At 37.9% G+C, this 20,467-nt stretch overlaps 3 protein-coding genes across 10 annotated transcripts in view; 2 read left to right on the top strand and 1 right to left on the bottom strand.

The window, feature by feature from the left end:
- The window catches only part of srgap3 (SLIT-ROBO Rho GTPase activating protein 3), a 37,154-nt gene extending 31,096 nt beyond the window's left edge, over positions 1 to 6,058 (bottom strand). For 2 of the 3 annotated variants that reach the window (XM_077725725.1, XM_077725723.1), the window contains exon 1: positions 4,195 to 5,038. In XM_077725725.1, the coding sequence (XP_077581851.1) occupies positions 4,195 to 4,258 (64 nt within the window). In that variant the 5' untranslated portion in view covers positions 4,259 to 5,038. Of the gene's footprint in view, positions 1 to 4,194; positions 5,039 to 5,966 lie in introns of those variants that run through there. The other variant, XM_077725724.1, reaches the window with a different exon arrangement.
- On the top strand, positions 3,894 to 11,612 carry thumpd3 (THUMP domain containing 3). 6 transcript variants are annotated; one of them, XM_077725732.1, is made up of 10 exons: positions 3,894 to 4,004; positions 6,630 to 6,840; positions 6,922 to 6,999; positions 7,371 to 7,793; positions 8,448 to 8,578; positions 9,168 to 9,237; positions 9,335 to 9,450; positions 10,359 to 10,463; positions 10,555 to 10,678; positions 11,094 to 11,612. In XM_077725732.1, the coding sequence occupies exons 2-10, from the start codon at positions 6,643 to 6,645 to the stop codon at positions 11,280 to 11,282; spliced, it is 1,434 nt and encodes a 477-aa protein (XP_077581858.1). In that variant the 5' UTR covers positions 3,894 to 4,004; positions 6,630 to 6,642; the 3' UTR covers positions 11,283 to 11,612. The 6 variants fall into 6 exon arrangements, with proteins under 6 accessions (XP_077581858.1, XP_077581854.1, XP_077581853.1 ...); XM_077725728.1 differs by lacking the exon at positions 3,894 to 4,004 and adding an exon at positions 5,612 to 5,738 and having other exon boundaries at positions 11,094 to 11,559; XM_077725727.1 differs by lacking the exon at positions 3,894 to 4,004 and adding an exon at positions 5,635 to 5,793 and having other exon boundaries at positions 11,094 to 11,558.
- A 927-nt stretch (positions 11,613 to 12,539) lies between these two features.
- LOC144203556 (prostacyclin synthase-like) lies at positions 12,540 to 20,169 on the top strand. Its single transcript, XM_077727075.1, has 10 exons — positions 12,540 to 12,705; positions 12,796 to 12,919; positions 14,173 to 14,348; positions 14,895 to 15,038; positions 16,186 to 16,313; positions 16,560 to 16,741; positions 17,975 to 18,128; positions 18,553 to 18,734; positions 19,415 to 19,566; positions 19,660 to 20,169. The coding sequence occupies exons 1-10, from the start codon at positions 12,638 to 12,640 to the stop codon at positions 19,805 to 19,807; spliced, it is 1,458 nt and encodes a 485-aa protein (XP_077583201.1). The 5' UTR covers positions 12,540 to 12,637; the 3' UTR covers positions 19,808 to 20,169.
- The last annotated feature ends 298 nt before the right edge of the window (positions 20,170 to 20,467 follow it).

Genomic DNA, 20,467 nt, shown 5'->3' with positions numbered 1-20,467 from the left:
AGCATCTTATTGGAGAAAGGATGTGTATTATAAGGAGAAGTGGCAGTAAGGGATGAAACATTACATGAGTCTAGCAGTGAAAATGACTTAAAATGTATCAAATGATGCCTATGATAGAATGAAAAGTACAATAGCAGTAGTTGGAAAAAGTAACTACTTGTCCTTTAAGGTGATTGAAATACAATTGTAAAACTAGACTACTCTGTGAAACTAAACCATTAATGAAAATTTAGTAAAGAATTCCCTGTGCAACATGTAGTTACTAAAAGGCTGCCCTAACACACTTCAGCAACTCAATTAGAGAACTGAATAGTCAATTATTATAGAAACAAGCAAATCCTTAATTAACAGGACGTTTCATTAATCATTACCACTGTAAAGATCTGCAGCCCTTATTCGAACCTGGGATTTAACCCTTGGTAAATATAGTACATTCTCCATGGGAGAAGTGCATTTAAAAAAAATTAAAAAAGAACAACCAGCACTTATACCCTAAAGAGTTAAAAAGGCAAGTCCATGGAATTTAGTTTTGAAGACATGTATTAACCTGTCCCACATCAAACTCAGGGTGTGTACTTTATATACAAGACCAAAGGCGGAGGGATGTTAGAGTGTTACTGTACTATAGTACTTCAAATGTTACTTTTCCAGTGCACTACATATATCATTGTGTATACAATTCTTGAAGAATAGACATGTTTATATGTGCATACTGAGTAAATCGACATCCGAGCTCAGTCCCGGAACGCATTAAGCTCGTATCTCAAGGTATGACTGTATTTGAAGTCGAATTGTTTGCAATTATAATTCGAGTTTATAATTAAATTGCTTATTCATCCCCACCATTAACACATTTTAATTGCAGTAAACACCCGGACATGATTCATATTGTAATTCTGGTAGTCTTTAATAACTGTCTGAAACCTTGTGAAAAAAAGATGTACTTCAGATGAAAGTCTGCTCCAAATATGCCTGCGCCGTGAACGGTGGTTGATTGACGTTTGTCATCTGCAAATAGTTGCCCTATTTTACTTATCTTTAGAGGGCTGAGGTGGAGGCTTACGCTTCCCAATAACATAAATCTCAAAGGTCCCAAATCTGACAGATGTGAGTCAACTTCACTAATTATGAAGAGATTTGAGAAGTTGTTAGTCTGATTTCTGTTTAGTGTCCCTTTTACATATTATATGCCACTTCTCAAGTAATCTGTGTATAAAACAGTGTATTTTCAACAAGATAATTGCCATGAAACATTTTTTAACATCTGAAGGAATGCATAATCTGACAGAAGTATTTTTGAGGAACTAGATATATTTTATGATTGTGTTATCTTTGTATAATGTATGATGACATGAAACTTTAGTATTATAAGAGTTACATTGTAGGAGGAATAAAATGCAAATTAAGACAGTGTTTTAACCATTAATGCAACATAAACAATTCTGTGTTTATGTGAAATTGTAAGAAACTGCCACAAAAATTGAGAAAACAATTGAAACCACTTTTAAGTTAACTTGTGTCCATTTTATGAATATAGTTGCACACAAACTCAAAAATGATTGAGGCTTTGTGAAAAGCTAATGTTTGTCATGTAATGTAAAAGGCTGATTATGTGTGGGTCAACTAACCAGTCAAATAGAGGCAGCTGCCCGCGACATAGGACCAAAGCACCAAGAGCAGTGTGAAAGAAACTGAATTTTTGCACAGTAGGCAACAGAAGCAGAGTACTAGCAACTTGTTTGGCACCAGTTCAAAATTTGAATCACAGTCTAAGGAGCTGTGGGTGCAAGTTTTTGTTCCAACCAATCCAGCACAGACATTGAAACCAATGGATTTTCTTGAATGAAGATGGATTTCACTTTGTTGTCTTAGATAGGGTTCACTTCAGGGTGTTCAGTTTTTTTGACACATCTTGTTTTGCTATCACCCTACTGATTATTCATCCATGTTGCTCAATAAATAGTCCTTGTACATAATATAGTGACCCTGTGATCTTGAAATGACCCAATCAATGACACTCTAATGACAAGGGCCCCTTCTGTCGTGTCTACATGAACAATTAAGTCATAAGTCACAATACGACAGTTGCAATTTCCTAGATGAATTTCATTAGCGTTCATTCGCTTGCTGGTTCATCTCAAACGGAGCCATTGTTGCGAGAAGGTAGAAAGTCCTCTATGCATGTAGTCGATGCAAAACGCGAGTGGTAAATGACAAATTATCCATAAATTAGCATCCCTCTTCCCTCTTGCCATTCAAGGATCATTGCTAATGCAAATTGGGCCAAACATGGAATGGCATGAAACAAGTACATCCCAAACATGGTGGAATCAGAGCCGAATAATTGATGCAAAAATCATAAAAACTGCCGTCTGGTAAAGTACTGAAAAGGAAAATAAGATGGACATTGACATGGTTTCACTTTTTGAAAGAAAATATCTAAATTCTCACACTTTAAGCTCATAAATATGAAGCTGGTTCTGGCATTGCATAAAATGGAATTATTGGATTTTATTAAAGGAACCAGAGCCTAGAAATTCAAGCCAAACACCACTCAGGGGGAAAGCTGGCTCAAGATCAGTGCATTCACAATTGCACTGTATATATAGTCTCCACAATTACACCATTTTCCCTTTACATGTGATGGGCATCAAATAAAGCAACTATACCATATCAATTTCAATCTTGCCAGCTGGTGTAATGCTAGCAGTTTGGAGAGGGGACAAACCACAATTGATCATTTGTGGTGGTGGTGATTCATACCTTATTGAAAAAGATATATATTATGTAAACACATAAATCCACACACATATATAGAGAGAGATGGGAAACATTTTGTTCTAAAATACAAAAAAATCAAAATTAGGTAAACAAACATCCTACACACAACATAAATATACTTTGTGTATATGATGTTTTTTTTAATTATTAGGTAAAGGGAGTTTCCCATTGGCTATCTCCCAACACCTCACTGGCCTCCAATTGGCTAGAAGAAAGCTCCATGAACTGAAGTTAACGTGACTTGGCGTACGTTAGAGCCGTCCAAGTGGCGTAGTGGCCACCGTGTAAGACAGAGGAGAAGGCAGCGAGCTGGAGCTAAAAACGGGGTGCTCTAGGCAGAGGCGACAGCAGTCCTGGTCATGGTAGCAGTAGCCCTAGGCGAAGAACGACCTCCCAAGCAAACCCCCCTTTCCGGGCACTTATCTTTTTCTGGGACCACCATCATCAACACCTTTGTTGAGGACTAAAACAGATTGTGATTTTGGCTCAACTGTACTTCAAGGATGTGTTGCAACCACTATATTTTCAGCATCTGTAAATGGATTAAATTATATAAAATACTGTGAATTACTGGAGTCTAGAATGATTTTAATTTGGCAATGTAAATCATAGACAGCTTCCATGTTAACCTTATTGATTTTATTTTGGGTGGCCCGGCAGATGAGTGGTTAGCGTGTTAAACTCACAGTTTAAGGGTCCTGGGTTTAAATCCAGGTCGGTCCACCTGTGTGGAGTTTGCATGTTCATTGTTTTTATTAAATAAATCAAACTCAATCACAATTTTAAACACATTTCTTATAGAACACACAAGTTATACACATCTCACACTTATTTCAAGTTATGGACCTCAGAATTAAATCAACTAACGCCCCAATTTTCATTTCACAAGTCAAAACGTGATCAGAGTTTGATTTATTTTCACCTGAAACCATCCAAGAGTTCAAATGAAATGACTAAATACATAAATAAATAAAATTAGTCACTGAACATTTGACTGCTCATTAACAAACATTTCATCAACATTGCCTGAATCAGTGCTCTAAGCAAAAAAAGACACCTTAAAATGTTGAGTTCAAGGTGCAACCATGCAGCCATTCTATCTCATACACACTCATTTCAACACAGATTATTTTACCCGGCAACACAAGCGTGCAGAGGCAGGATTCTAACCACATTGTCATCATCCTCCGCCACAAAAATCCAAAATGCCTGTGGAAGATTGCGTGAGAACATGCATTTATTTGCAACACATTTTCCGATTTAAGGATCTGATAAGAAGTACATCTATGCAATTGTCAACGATTTGCAGTTTATCATGTTTAGTTGATTAGGACAAGGAGTCCACGTCAAAGTCATGACAAGAGATTAGTTAGGTGCGTTTTTTTTTAACCTGAATGAACATGACGCGCCTACCTTTGACTTGGGTCTCGTAGTCTGCGATAATTTCCTTATCCTTCTTGAACCTGGACGAGGACATGGTTCTCCTGCTGGTATGGTTGAGAGAGCCTGAAATTCGAGCGCTCCAGTGACTCCTTTCTTGCAGAGACTGCAGAGCTTTGCGACGTTTTTTTTCGCCAAACAAAAGCAGCGAGCAATTGGCCAAAATCGTTGCAATCAATGGGAGGTGAACACTTGGGTTCGATGTTGCATTGCGCTTTTTGGAGGTTTGTTTGTTGTTGTTTTTTTAAGCTGGTAGGAAGGGGAGTTAACGGGAGAAACAAAAGCTACAAAGGAGCTCTAAAGTGGACATGTTGGCTATGGGGGGAGAAGGAAGGAAGAATGAAGAGTCAGTTCCGTGTTCCCTGGGTGTTACTGTGTTAGCCTTGGCTGATCAGAAGCCGCTTGGCTGTCTGACTAATTGAGCCGCAGGCGATGAAGAAGGGGAAAAAGAATATATGGGAAAGGATAGAGCAATAGAGAGAGAGTCACGTGCACGTGCATTCCACGTGCACGCGCACGCTGTTCATCAAATTGCGTATTACTGTCATACCGCACCTGTCGACTTCCTGCTGCAAAACATCATATCTTCTGAATCATATAATCATCTAAACTAGTCGTTAGGTGCACTGTCACAGTATGTAACGTTTTTATGTATGTATCCATTCTGCAAGAGCCATAAACTATTGTCAAATGAGATGTACTTGTCATTTAAAGCAAGGGTCCCCAATCACCGGTCCGTGGACCAGGAGTGGGCTGTCAGAGGAATCAATATTAATGTTTTCAATCTTGCCCTCCTACTTGAAATGAGAGTTTGTGCACCGACACCACTGGCACACATTTTGTTTTACGTTGTCACCCTCCCCATTAGCCGAATCACTGACTTTAGTCTGCTGTTTGAAGGTTTTCATTCCATCATGCCATCATAAAAGGATGACCCTTGTCTTTTATATCTCACATTAAACAGTTGGAATGACTGATGATGAACAACAAAGTTGAGCAGGCGATAACATGAATAATTTGACTTTTTATCATGGGTAGTAGCTAAATAACACTGGAGAGCGATGCAAATGGAAACCATTGTGAGGATAAACTGTTCAGGGAATATAACTGAATTAAGAATGAATGTTCTTTATGCTACCATGCGTTTGAACGCTTTCCTATTATGTATTTAACATTTTTTATAAGAATAATGTTTTGTCGCCCCCTGTTGATTCTTTACAGAAACTCAACAACAGTCCTCCAGTCCTATTTTCCTTTCTGCTGTTTTACATTTCAAAGTAAAAGAAAATAACATCTCTTCAGAGTTGTAAATCGCCTTATTTTAATACACAATTTATGGTGTTATTATGCATAGATTAAATTTAGAAATAAATCTAAGGTGCAATTCGGACAAAATAACAATAAATGACGTCGTTTTGTGATTGTGTGGTTTTCATAGCAAACTGATAAGACCGGAATTGCTTGCCTTCTGTCATTGGACACATAAACACGTTTTCTCGTGAATGACTGCAAATCTGGCAAGTTTACCCGCACCACGCTTGATTGTTTTCAACATTATCGACGATTAAGCCGGTAAATGTATGTCAGTGACACGCTTGCTGATCAAACTAAACGTTTCATTCAAAGGATCGGCGTCTTGATTTACTCGCTACAACTTCCTTCTCGTGTGTCAATACTAGCCTTAGCTTAGCCAAGATCCTCGTTGGGTAAATGCGAAACGCATAAAAGCATAATTCTAACATTACCTGTTATGGATTTACGCTAGAAATATACCATTGAATGTCTGCGATCGTCTGTCCTCCGATCCACTGTGTCTCCCGTCTGGATTCCGTAGTTAACTGGGATAGGTTCCAGTGAACCCGCGAAAAACCTGAGGATAAGGGTTCAGAAAATCTAATTGCATCTCATTTTCTGAACCACTTTGTCCTCACTGGGTTCGCGGGGGGTGCTGGAGCCGATCCCAGCTGACTTTGGGCCAGATGCGGTGGCCAGCCAATCGCAGGGCACAGTGAGACAAACGCTCACACTCATACCCACGAGCAACTTAGTGTCTAATCATTCTACCATGCATGTCTTTGGAATGTGGGAAGAAACTAAAGTACCCGGAGAAAACCCACGCAGGTAGAACATGCAAACTCCACACGGGTGTACCGACCTGGATTTGAACGCAGGTCGGTTCAGAAAATGAATGGATGTCTTTAGAACTTACCATGCACTATTTAATCGAATATAATAAAAGCATCTTAGATTTTTAAACAACACCTAATATTTGACTGGGATTAATAAAACATGATAGGCATGTCTGTAGAACAGCTTGATGGATGGAAGGACACTTGATTAGAATTTCAGATCGGGCTCAAGATCTTACCTTCTACTTTATAGTAATAATGTCTCATCTATCATGACAGAAGACCAACAGGCATGTCCTCCCTAGAAGATGTTGAGCAGGGCACCCCTGGGCTTGAGTCCATCATCAGCGTTACCATTGGGGCGACGGTGCCCACAGGGTTTGAACACACTGCTGCAGAGGAGGTCCACGAAAAGATTGGCATCGAAGCACGCATAAGCAAAGACCGTGGTCGTATTTACTTTACAACTACTACCGACAAGCTCTTCCAGGTAAGATAGAAGCTTCATGTTGCTAATATCATCTCCATAAAGGTCTTTTAATGGCTAACTGTGGATTACCTGTGTCCATAGGTTCACCAGCTGAGGTCTGTTGATAACCTTTTTGTGGTTGTGGATGAATTTGATCAGTACCAATTTAAAGAATCCAAGGTAAAGTTAACCTGTGCAAAGTGCTGTTTCACGGTGAATATGAAATGAAATACTTTGGTTAATTATGGTTAATGCGTCACAAGATGGTGCCAGAGATCCTTCTAATACAAAAATAGTGCATTGACGCTACCAGAATGTTGGGAAGGGAAATACCTTATATATTCACTAACACAAGTAGGAAAAATATATAAATAATATTAAGTATAAGGATAACCATTACATTAACTTAAGTTAAATACAAAGAAATTCCATTAGATTACTTATATAATCATGGAATCAATTTTACCAACCTATTCATGTCCTTTGGTGTTCTTATTATATTCCTTTGATAAATAAAATGTATTAACTTTGCATTAATTTTTCTTATCAAGGAGGAGACGTTAGAGGAGCTGCAGCAGCTCGCCTCCAAGCTCCCTTGGACTAACGCCTTAGAGGTTTGGAAACTAAACCGCACTTTCAAAAAGAGAAAAAGCCACCGTAAAGGCACCAACAGTACCAAGGTCAAACCCAGCAATGAAGTCGGAGACACAACCGTGGTTGACGGTGAATCGCCAGACCAAACTGAGGAACCAGCTGCAGCTGAAGACCAAAACGAGACTGAAGAGGCGCCTGAGATCAATATTCAAGACTCCGAAGAAGCCACACCAAATGCAAAAGTAACCAAGTTCCGTGTAACGTGCAACCGAGCTGGCGACAAGCACAGCTTTTCCTCAAATGAGGCAGCCAGAGATTTTGGCGGTGCTGTACAAGAGTTCTTTCAGTGGAAAGCTGACATGACCAAGTTTGACATTGAGGTAAACATCTTTGATATGCTTACCAACACCTACTCAATACCATTGTAGCCTCAGCAGCCAAGAAATGCACTGCAATGTCAGATAATTTACACTGTTTAATTGCAAGTGAGCTAAGGAAGCAAATATTTTCCCAAGTTAATTTGGATGTGTTGACTTTGGTTACAGAGATTTACTGCTTTATCTTGTTACTTGTACAAGTGTCTTATCTACATTTCTGCACTATTGACTAATTTTCACAGAATTTGTGAAAAACCCATAAATGCACCGCACCTGACATTGGCACGTTCTATAGTTCAAGTTGTCCTAGGAATGTGGATCAGCGGTTTAATTCCAGGCAAAGACTGCCCACTTTTGACGTACCCTTGAGCAAGGCTTTGAACCCTCATTTTCTCCCAGTGGCTTGGCATGGCAGCCTTGCATGTTAGCAAGTTCATTGGTGTATGATTGTTATTTTAGTCACACAACATGAGAAAAGTATTAGAAGAGGCTTATAATGCATTGCAAAAGTAACACTGAGAATTTGAATTCTAATACTATTGTTAAATAACTGTTTATGAAGTTTGGGCATAAGGCAAAGTTTTTATTGTGTCTTTCTGTGTTGAATTGGTTGCCGTCTGTTGTTATTGATTGTTGATCCACTGTTTTCTTTTGTAGGTACTCTTAAATATACACAACACGGAGATGGTGATCGGCATAGCACTCACTGAAGAGAGTCTTCATAGAAGAAACATCAGCCACTTTGGACCAACCACACTGCGTTCCACTTTGTGCTATGGCATGCTCAGGTGCAGGCGGTCATCTTAACTGATATTGTTATTATTCAAATATTATTTATATGCTGCAAGGATGTCAAATATTCTCCACACCACATTTAATTTCACTTGATGGCATGCACTTGAACATGAGTGGGATACGTTTTGTAATCAAGCTTCTTCTATAGAGTGCACTTGTAAAATGTTTCCACTCTAGTTTATATGACGTTTTTACATCGTCATTTTACCTGAGTTCAAATTTAGTTTCATGTCTATGGCAATGAAGGTAAAATATAGCATCAATTTGTTAATGTGTGAAGGAATATAATGCATTATTGTGCAGTAGAGGCAGTATGAATGGTAATTTATTCATTTTTGGTGTCACAAGTTGGTAGAAGTTAACTTTTTACTCACTAGTACAACTACTGATGAGATTGATGTTGCCATATCTGCTGTTTTTTGTGATATTTTATGAAGGGAATATCTGTTACTTTATGTTCGTACACATAGAGTATAATGTGTGATTTTTATAAAATAGTTTGTAAACCCATGTACATACTACTTGTTTTTAAGGTAGTTTAAATTTTGCTATTTATATTAATGTCTGTTTCTGTGCTGACAGGCTGTGTAAACCTCAACCATCTGATATTATACTCGATCCAATGTGTGGAACAGGAGCAATACCTTTGGAGGTAAGATGACAGTTTGGAGAAAAAAAAAAGACTCAAGAGCGCATATTGCTTTCTCTTAATGTTTTCTCTGTCCTCCTATGTTTGAATGCATCCTCAGGGGGCTTTAGAATTCCCATCATCTTTCCACATTGCTGGGGACAACAATGATATAGCCGTCAACCGTACAGTCAACAATGTGTGTCACATTCAGAAAAGGAAGGAAGACAAGGGCAGGTACGCATCATTCAAATGTTATATCTCCATTTGACACCTAAGGTTTTAATTCTAAGGGAAAGGCAGCCCAGAACTTTATAACATTACACACTTGGCAACGCACACTGCGGCAAAAAAATAATCACCAACTCAGATGACTCGGACATGTCCTCCCAAAGAACTAGAAGTACATTCCCAAAGTAGCCTTGTGATGGACTTCACTTGGCAAGAGACAGCAATGAAGGCTAAAAACAACATGGCGGAAAACAGTGACCTCGGAACAGAATATTTTAAATTAAACATGGGCCAAGGCACATCATGCTGCAAAGAATCAGACCTAATGGAAGTAGATAGGTGGTTTTGTGTCCTACAGGGAATGAAGGGAAGATATATTTACACTGTGGTAGGTAGCCTTGTAAAAATCAAGTTGGGGAATTTGAGATCCGATATAATCTGGTTTCAGGTTTAGGAGTAGAGTATCAATTCTGTGTAAATTCTTCTCAATCAAAAAATAAATAAAAATGCAGTAGCATAGGAAGCTTGAGGGAAGTTAATAACAACAATGCATGAAGTAAGCATGTTTCTTAAAGGTCTTTTGGTTTATTTAATGTAATTTGTGAGATTTTCCATCACAAACCGGTGGCAAAAATAGCAGCTTTTAAACATGTCAGACTCTGTACTTAATGATCCTGTTAATAACTGGGTGTGTATACCTTTTACATTGTTGATGCTGCAGTTTCTAGGCAGGTACTGACATTTAATTTCCTTGCGTGAGTCCACATCGGTTATTCTAGCACAAACCAAAGCATTCATTTTAAGCATTTAAGCATTCAATGTTTATTATTTGTGTAAATATTTTTCCCAAAGCTTGTTGATCTCAAAAGTCCTGGAACATACTGTAATGTTTTACCATCTGTGTTTGTAAACAGTACTCCTGGACTTCCCATTGACACAATACGTTGGGATTTGTGCAGTTTACCCATGAGATCCAGTTCAGTTGACATTGTCATCACTGACATGCCCTTTGGGAAAAGGTACCAAATCAAGCCATATATTGTTCTAAAGTTATGTCAAAGGTCAAGCTTATGAATAATAAGGTACTACATGGTATGTTTTATTCTGAAGGATGGGCTCCCGAAAGAAGAACTGGGACCTTTACCCTTCCTGCTTGAGAGAAATGGCACGTGTGTGTAGACCGGCCTCTGGGAAGGCTGTGTTGTTGACCCAAGACAAGAAATGCTTTTCCAAGGTACTGTCCTAAGGATCCTGTTCCTAATCATGCAGATTTAAGTGACTGGACTTGGCTCATGCAAATACTATTCCCGTAACAACCTAAGCAAAGAATAGAGTATATTTTAATATGGAAGCAAAAGTTACCTAAGTTTGGTACCACTACTTGTATTTTGTTCCTTTTAACACTGCAAAAAAAGATCACTACTCCAAAAATATTTCACAGTTCAGTTGTATTTAACATTAAGATAGGTACATTTATTCCACTGGTCTTCAAATCAGGTCCTCATCTAATATTTGTACATTAAATTGTTGTTTTCAAACTTTGGCTGCTGGAATTTTACAATTGTAAATAATCCTTTTTATTTGCCAGCTGTATTTGTCTTATATTGTTTAATGTGAAGATTTTTCATCAAGATTTATGTACTCCGTAGGTGCTGTCCAGGATGGGGGGGTTGTGGAGGAAGCAGCACACTGTTTGGGTAAATGTTGGTGGTTTACACGCTGGAGTGTTCCTACTCAGGCGGACTGCAGCCGAGTTTGGAACAACTCCCGAAGATATCTATGAATCGCAAGTGATGGCGCATACACAAGTAAATCAGGATGATGGCCAGCTATCTTAGATTCCTTACTTAAATGTAGGATCAACATAATTTATATATTCATCGCTGTTTTTTATTTTCATTCAGCTTTCAAATCAAGTGGCCAAGTTTTATTTTGTGAAACAGCAGAAAATACCAAAACTTTAATTACGATTTGTCTTTTTAAGTCTTCCATTGGACATTGTCTTTTTTTATGGCCAATGTTAAGATGATTTCATGACACAAACAAGCGATATTGTAGCCCTCTTTTTGTGGAACAATAAAAGTTCAAAAAAAAAACAACTAAGATGGCATGAAATTAGTTTTATGTTATACAATACTAGTCAATGGCAATATCCAGTATATATTGACAAGTAGTGTGTCAGTGTGACTCAGTAAATTATTTAATAATTTGAACCAGGAAGTTAAATACTACTCCGTTTTTCCTGGGTACTCCTCCCACTTCCCAAAAACATGGTTACCCATTTCCTTGTGCCCTGGAATTGGCTGGCAACTAATTCAGGTTGTTTCCCGTATGTTTAATTACTCAGGCAATTAAATTATCACTCTGGAGATGTCACTTCAATTAAGATTGTCTCACCACAATAACTGTCGCAATGCAGTTGTGCAGTGCAATTTTTTCTTCGTATCAAATTTATGTTGCAAATGTTGCTGCAAGATGGCCCCGGTGTGCGAGTGGTTAGGTTAGTGTGCACGTCTCGCAGTTCTCAGGTTGAGGGTTCAATCCCAGGTCGGTCCTCATTGTGGGGAGTTTGCATGATCTTTCCGGGCTTGTGTGGGTTTTCTCAGGGTAGTCTGGGTTCCTCCCACATGCCAAAAACATGCAGAGTTGGCTGGTTGAACATAGTAAATTGACACTAGATATCATTGTGGGCGTAAATGGTTGTCCTTTGTCTTTGTGCCCTGCGATTGGCTGGCCACTGATTCAGGGTTTCCCCTGCCTGGTGCTAGGACAGGCTCCAGCACCCTCCCTATGCAAAACCAGTGAGGATCAGCGGTCTGGAAAATGATTGAATGAAAAAGTTGCTGTCATGCAACTGTTGAAAAATTGGTCAACAATGAAAGAAGAAATATACTGAGAATATAAGCAAAAAATGATGACCAGTACAGTGAATAAAAGGGTTATTGAGGGTGAATTCTTTATTGATTGCAGTTGAGTCAATTGTCAGACGTTGCTATGCACAGTAAACATTGGCTTTGAACAAAAGGTGTGTGTAAAGATGTCATTTAATCATTTACACTTAGAATATTGAGCATGACTCAATGGTCGTGACGTTTTGGGATGAGGCCACCGGGGGCGGAAATGTTCAGGCAAGGAACACCCACGGCACGGAGTACAAAATCACGCCTCAAGGACGAGGAAGTACACACACGAAATGATCTGGACTGTTTTCTTACTGGTCCAAGTGGTGCTGCTCTACTGCCTCCTCACGCAGAGATCAAGGTTTGTTTATTGCAAAAATAAGAAGAATATCAATGAGGTTTTTATTTTATTTTTATTTTAACGGCGATCTGATTTAATATTGTGTTTTAGGTGCAAAAGTGATCCCCCTCTCGACAAAGGCTTAATCCCGTGGCTGGGCCACGCAATTGAATTTGGGAAAGATGCTGCCAAGTTCTTGAATCGAATGAAGGAGAAGCACGGCGACATCTTCACTGTGAGTCATTTTCAAAACAAAATAATAAAAAGAAACACGTTTAACTACTACTATAAATAAAATAGTTTCCAAAATGGGAAATATTTGAAGTGATATACTATCATTAATAGAATTACTATAATTTCATCAAATTTTGATTCAGGATTACTGTATTTTTTTTTTAGAATGCTGATATGGAAGAAGAAAAAGACCTTTTATCACAAATAAATAAAGAAAACGAGGTGTACACATGTAGAATTAGAAAAAAATGCTTTACATTGTATATAAGGAATTAATTTATTATTATTATTAGATTCCATTAATATCAGTTTTAAAATGGCATATGGTTTCTAAAATGACCAAAAAAGCAAACTTTTTAAAATATATTTTTGACTTTTAAATTATGGGTATGGCTATTATGGAATAACATTTAAAAATATGAATTGTTTCTGGCTCTCTTTGTCAAAAACATTCTTGACCTCTGCCTTAGATGGTATTTTTAACCCCAGGAATTTACTGAATATTATAATAACAACGCAGCAGAATGCACTTCCCATAAACATTGTACATTTTATAATTTTGATAGACAATGTCATAATTATTGTGGTTATAATTGAAGCAAGGCAAAACCTCACTGCATCTTCATTAAAAGCTGTGGTTAAAATTTTGTCTCAATTACCAGTAGTTGGAATTCCTTTTCAAGCTGTTATAAATTCATTCAGGTTAGTGCCTGACAAAGAAAATAATTTACTGGGATAGAGAAGTTAAGTTTTTAAAAATAATAAGACATTTCTGCATGGGCTCTAGCAAAATTGAAACTTGTACTTTGCACCTTTTTGAAATTGTTTTAGAAAATTCTAGACGTAAAGTCTTCTGGGCCAAAGAGGAAAAGGACAATGAATGTTATCATTGCCAAGATCATAGACAAAGATCAGCTTAGTCATGAACTTATTCACTACCGTAGACTTTGACAGACATAGATATAAAACCCATTTTAACTAGCATGGTGACAAGAAATCGGCGTCTCATCTGGAAAACTGGGCGTCAATCTATGTCAATGGAAAACCAAAGTCAAATACCATTTAAAACGGTAGGAAGGTTATCAGCTTTGCTTAGATTGTCTGTTGTCAATCGTATAATGCCAACGTTGCTATGTAGTAAATGCAAAAACTACATTTTTAAAGCCAATCTGTGATCATCAATGGCAGTTAATGAGTTAGAATTCTACATCTCCTTTTTTTCAGCTCATAAAGAAATATTTTTTCTCTATCCAGGTGCGTGTTGTTGGACGCTATGTAACCGTGCTGCTAGATCCTCACTCATATGACAGTGTAATCAGCGATAGTGACTCGCTGGACTTTGAGCACTATGCAGATGTCCTCATGGAGAAGATCTTTAAACTGCACATCCCGCATCGTCAACCCGTCCACACAAAAGCACTGATGAAACAGTACGTCCTTATGTCCTTATTACATCCAGCTCCACCCTTAGAGCCTGAGGTCACATCGTTTTTGGTTTTTATTTCCAAATCTAAACATGTTGTTTCCTATAAACACTCCCCCTGTGGTTCCCATTCAAATAGATCTATTTTTAGAGCTTTTTTTTCGCTTTGAAAAGTTAAATAGCTTAACCAAAACTTGCCTTTTAACTACACTAGACCTCAGTGTTGTCCTGCATGTCATGATATATTGTGAAGTAACACTAAAGGTGCACACAATGATATCTTTATTGTAAGGGGGGGTCTCAGGGCTCATTCAAATAATCATATTGGTATTTGTGGAACCGCAGGTAATGAAAAATGAGCTGGGATGTAGTCAGAAACAGTTATTGAAGACATTTAAGACTGATTTTTATAGTTGCAGAGATGTAAATAATCAACTATAATGTTACTTCATCTGTTAAATGTAGGTTGGGAAAAGTTAATAAGTTGAGCCACATTTTTAAGATGGAATAATTCCACTTTTTCACCTGACTTTTACCCCACTCACCTACACAGGCACTTCCAGGGAATGAATTTGTCCACCTTAAACGCCAACATGAGCAGACACCTGGAAGACATGCTGAAAGCAGAGATTCCTCCGAACCAGAAATACTGGAAACAGACAGAACTTTTCGACTTTTCATACGGCCTTCTCTTCAAGTAAGTAAATGCTTTCACCCTCCCACGCCTCACAATGACAAGAGGAAAATGACTGGGGGGAAACCCTAAATTACCCATAATGTGAACAAATGTCAGACTACAGATTACTGCTTTTAAGAACCCTCCTAAATTTGAACAATCCTTTACTTCTTCACTTTAACTACACTTGCAGCTGAAAAAGAGGCACTCACTCTAAAGCAGAACAACTAAAATGCACTTTTTAGGGTGTATGAATATCTAGATAACGTTTCAACTGAGCCATAAACCTACTAGAATATACCAGAAATGTAAGAATCTCATTTAAATTACATTTATATTCTTTGGATTGAGGCAGTGTTTCAAGAAACTAAAACAGGAAAAATCTAGTTTTATCAGAGCGGAAATCTTAAGACTGCTCCACTATTTTGTCAATGTCTAAACGCCAGTAGGTGGCAGTAATGCCCCAATAAATGTTTACCAGTAAAACGAGACGAAGATACAGACGACTTTGCAATGACGAACCAACCAGTTTATCAATAACATTACTTCTAGTAACAAGCTTCAACTTGCCTTAGCAGCAGTGAACGCCTTACAGTAGTCAAGTGAGCAATTGATTCCACTTATCACCGAAAGTCAGATAATTAAATAGCAGAGCAGGAGATTGGATGCAAGTATCAGGTTTTGGTGGGACTACCACCAACATGGGGCAAATCAGTTTCATACACTTTTGTATCTCTATATGCACACATATTCCCCACACACAAGTCAGTCTTGAAAATGCAGAATTAAACTAATAACAAAGTCTCCCTTCATTGCGGAATTACATTCAAACATGTATCCTTTTATGGATAAACAACTATCTGAATTCACTTTACAAGGAGACATTCAAATGCAGCTGCTTTCATTCCATCCTTTATTTCTGTTTGTAAACAGTCTATGATTGACTTTGGATGACTCCACACTTTGACAGGATTATAGACTTCTTTGTGCTCGCCTGCATTAAAATAGAACTTTGCTGATAAAAGATTAAAAAGAAAAAAAAGGGGGCAAACGTGTGACATCACGCTTTAGGAAAACCCGTCTGTAAAAGTATTGTGTGGGCGAATGGAAAAATACCTGAAATCACCCACACAAAGATATCTACATGTTTTGACTTTTTCATCTGCAGGGCAGGTTACCTGACACTCTTTGGAGGGGAACAAAATAATAACAGCGCTGATCCTTCGAGCGTTTATGACGAGTATCGAAAGTTTGACAACCTTCTAACCAAGATGGCAAGAAGCACGCTAAACCCAGGTGATGAATCATTAACTGGCCTTTGACAATTAAGCACAGCACGTGTCTTCTCTTCTATTTTATTGTATGAGTCATAAAGTGCGCTTACTAACCACCAACCTCTAATTTGCTTCCTGACATTACCATTGCACTTGTTTTGTGGTTCCCATGGCGACTCTACCTAATAATCGACACCCAAATAAGTTATTATATATGTAAATGTGTGTTTATGTGTTTGATTTTTTTTTATATTTTTTTATCAAACAGAGGAGAAGAGGACAGCCCAAAATGCTCGTCACAGATTGTGTGAACTTTTAGCTCCAGTGGGTCAGACTGGGGAGTCGGGTTCAAACGCCTGGATTTGTGCGTATCGGCGACTGCTGCAAATGGAGGGAGCGGATGAAGAAATGCAAAGGCGGGCTATATTGCTGCAACTGTGGGCTACTCAGGTGAGCGGGAGGTCAGGATGCAGCTGTTTATGTACTTAGGAAGTATTGGAAAACTGATAGAGATGAGACAAAGTTATTTTTAAAGTTGTTTCATTTATATGAACTTAAACTGTATTACTCTTCAATACTCCATAAGAGGGTACTGTTTACTATTCTCACCCATATATTCAAATATAGGTGAGGATGCTTATGTATAAATAAGATTCCACTCTTGTGATTAAGTAAAAGACATAAATGCTAAAATTTTAAAATATTTTACTATTATGACTTAATAAAATTTAAAATATCTTCACAAATTTCCCCAAAATTCCCCCCCAAAAATATATAGCATACTTAAATTTAAAAAACGAAATATTTGTACTGTTTATGTAACTGTCATACCTTTTAAAACTGCATTTATGTAAAGTATATATTGTCATTTGCATTTTCAGACAAGAAAACCAAGTGCATTGGACTCTCATAATTATCATTAATATAATGTTTTTTAATGTTTAAATGAAAACACAATCAAGCTTTTGTAAGCTTTGGCTAATAGTTCCTCTCAGATTGTTCAGAAGTACATTCCATTTCATTCTATCTTGCCTATAGCCCTGCTGGGGGCCTCCTTTGTATTCAACGTGTTGATCAGATGTCATCTTCGCCCTAAGCAGCTTACTCATCATTTTGTTCATCACTCGTCGCCTTTGTTTTGTTTCCAACTTTTGAATCAACAACTTCGAAGTGGCGCTGAGTCACATTTGAGCGACTGCAGCATTCGCAGAAAGAAAAACAAAATATTTATCAAAATGACTTGCTTTACCAAAAGATTTTGAACTAATATCAAATTTATAATTCAAAATTCTGTGACACGACACACGATTTCCTTCTTTTTTTGTGAAATATTCAAATACTTCAATTTAAATTTAGCAAACTAACATGAAACTCAGGTTTACCATAACCCGATCTAATTTAAAAGTCAATTCCTACCCAAAATACTGAACTATTTTTATCACTTCATTATCGCTCTGTCAACACATTTAAGCCCACATCAGGTTTTAACTGGCCTTTCAGGTTCACTGAAAACATTTCTAGACTTTTTTCGTGAACTCCTTTTAAAGAAATATTTTTGTTCTTAGTCATCGCATTGTATTCATATTTGCCTTTGCCAAATAAGCATCTGTGCTGTCGCCATGCAACCGCAGAGTGAGATGGAAAGGGCAATTTGATCACTGTCCTCTTTTTGTTTGCTCGCAGGGTAACGTCGGTCCGGCTGCATTTTGGCTTTTGGGATTCTTGTTGACAAATCCTGAAGCAATGACTGCCGTGAGAAACGAGTTGAAACACATTTCCCAGATAGAAACATCAAGTGCTTCCCAGTTCAACTCTCATGAAAACACCCCAGTCTTAGGTGGGTTGAAAGCTCCAACTGACATTGTGTTATTGATTGATGTTTGACGTCAAGTTTATTTTTAAAGTACAACTTTTTCACAGTATTTTTTACAGTACAGTATTTTCACGACTATAAAGCGCACTTAAAAGTCTTAAATTTTCTCCAAAATAGACAGTGCGCCTTATAATACAGTGCGCCTTATAATACAGTGCGCCTTATAATACAGTGCGCCTTATAATACAGTGCGCCTTATAATACAGTGCGCCTTATAATACAGTGCGCCTTATAATACAGTGCGCCCTATAATACAGTGCACCTTGTATATGGAAAAAATGTCATTCATTGGGGGTGCGCCTCTTAATGCGGTGCACCTTACAGTCGTGAAAATATGGTAATTGTGCAGTATCATCATGCAAATGTTTACCATTCATATGCATTGCAGATAGTGCCTTGAAAGAGACCCTCAGACTCACAGCTGCCCCTTTCATCACCAGAGAGGTAATGCAAGAGAAGACCATTCAAATGTCTACTGGTCAAGAGTACATTCTACGAAAAGGAGATCGGGTGTGCTTGTTCCCTTTCACCAGCCCACAAATGGACCCTGAGATTTACTCAGAACCCGAGGTGAGATTCCAACTCCATCTGACATGACCTTAAAAAGGTTTTCAAATTATTGATTTTCAGTTAGCCTGCATAGGCTCCAACACACCCATCCCTTGAGCCCTCATTCATGATAAGTTGTACGAATGAAGTATTTCGACTAATTCATCAGCAAATTAATCAAAATCTATTCTGCCATTGTTTCACCAAAAATGAAATGCCCTGCAATTGCATAGCAACCATTCTTCCCCACTTGTTGCCATTAATTGGCTGGGATTGGCTCCAGCAACCCTTGTGAGGATAAGCAGTGCAGATAATGAATGAATAAATAAAGAAAAGTGGCGCTCGGGTAAATCTGTCAGGTAAATGTTCTTTCAATTTGTAAAGCAAGGTTAATAACTGAATCACCATTAATTCCCTCAAAAGCATTCAGCATAGTTTTGGTAAATAAAGACATCGGAAATGTAATTATTCAAAGCAATTCAATTGGAGTTGGAGTAAAATCCCACATAAATCAGAATGGGTTTATTTTTCTTCCCAATAAGAGGTCAGCTACAAGTCTTTGAGGGATTATCATGCCAATGAAACAAAATCACTGCTAATTGGCGTGGGAAGGGCATTGCAAGGTCACTTTTTATAGGTTGCACAGAAAACAAATCCTCTAAACAAATCTGACACGTCGCAACTCCTAAATGTGTTTGCAGAAGTTCCAGTTTGACCGCTTCCTGAATAAAGACGGAACCACTAAAAGGGATTTTTACAAAGGAGGCAGAAGACTGAAATATTATACCATGCCATGGGGTGCAGGGACCAATGGCTGTGTAGGAAAGCATTTTGCCATCAATACCATCAGGCGGTGAGTGTCTTGGAATTAGTGCAGCACATTGAGATTTGCCATTATTAGACTCTGGAGCTAACTTTGTGTCTTGTCTTTTCTTCTCCTGTTCAGATTTGTGCACTTAATGTTGGCAATGGATTTGGAATTGTGTGACAGAAATGCTCAGATGCCTGGGATAAACCCTAGCCGTTATGGATTTGGGATGCTCCAGCCTAAAGGAGACTTGTTGGTGCGCATTAAACCCAGAAAGGTGCATTAGGTCAAGGGTAGAAAAAACATTTTTCCCCCAATTAATCCAGCATAGTTTAACCAATGAGCTTTGTATGGTAACAAGAAGTAACTGACTGCCTCTGGTTGCAGTTGTAGTTCACCAAATTGGTGAAAAGATAGCCTCTTAATTGGTTGGAACTAAAACCTCCACCCATTGTTGTCCTTTGTGGAATAGTTTGCCCTACCCTGCCTAATCTAAATGTACATTAACATGTGTATATCAGACTATATTATGTACTATAATGTACTGTACTATAATATACGCCCTTTATAGATGTTGTATTTTATATTTATATTGTGGATTTTTATATATTGTATTTTCTTATTCAAAAATAAATTAACTTGAATTGATTTGTTATTTCAGACACTAGCTCGTTTGTGTGCTAATCTGGATTGATACAAAATCTAAGTATTCACGTCATTTTACTTGTTCCACATCTTTTTACATCCTTGTCTCTAATTATTTCAAGACACAACAGCACATAATGACACAGTGAAAGAATCCCCCCGGAACCCTTATTACTGCATTAGCAGTAAGGAAAATTAACAAAAAGAACACATGATCCCAGTCCTCGTATTTATCAGTATATCTACTTGCAATGAAATGAATCAGTTAAAATGAATTCAGTACAACTCAAAATATTTTGGG

This window comes from Stigmatopora nigra, chromosome 10 (assembly GCF_051989575.1).
Source record: "Stigmatopora nigra isolate UIUO_SnigA chromosome 10, RoL_Snig_1.1, whole genome shotgun sequence".
Classification (NCBI taxonomy): domain Eukaryota; kingdom Metazoa; phylum Chordata; class Actinopteri; order Syngnathiformes; family Syngnathidae; genus Stigmatopora; species Stigmatopora nigra.
This window is presented reverse-complemented; position numbering and strand designations above follow the sequence as displayed.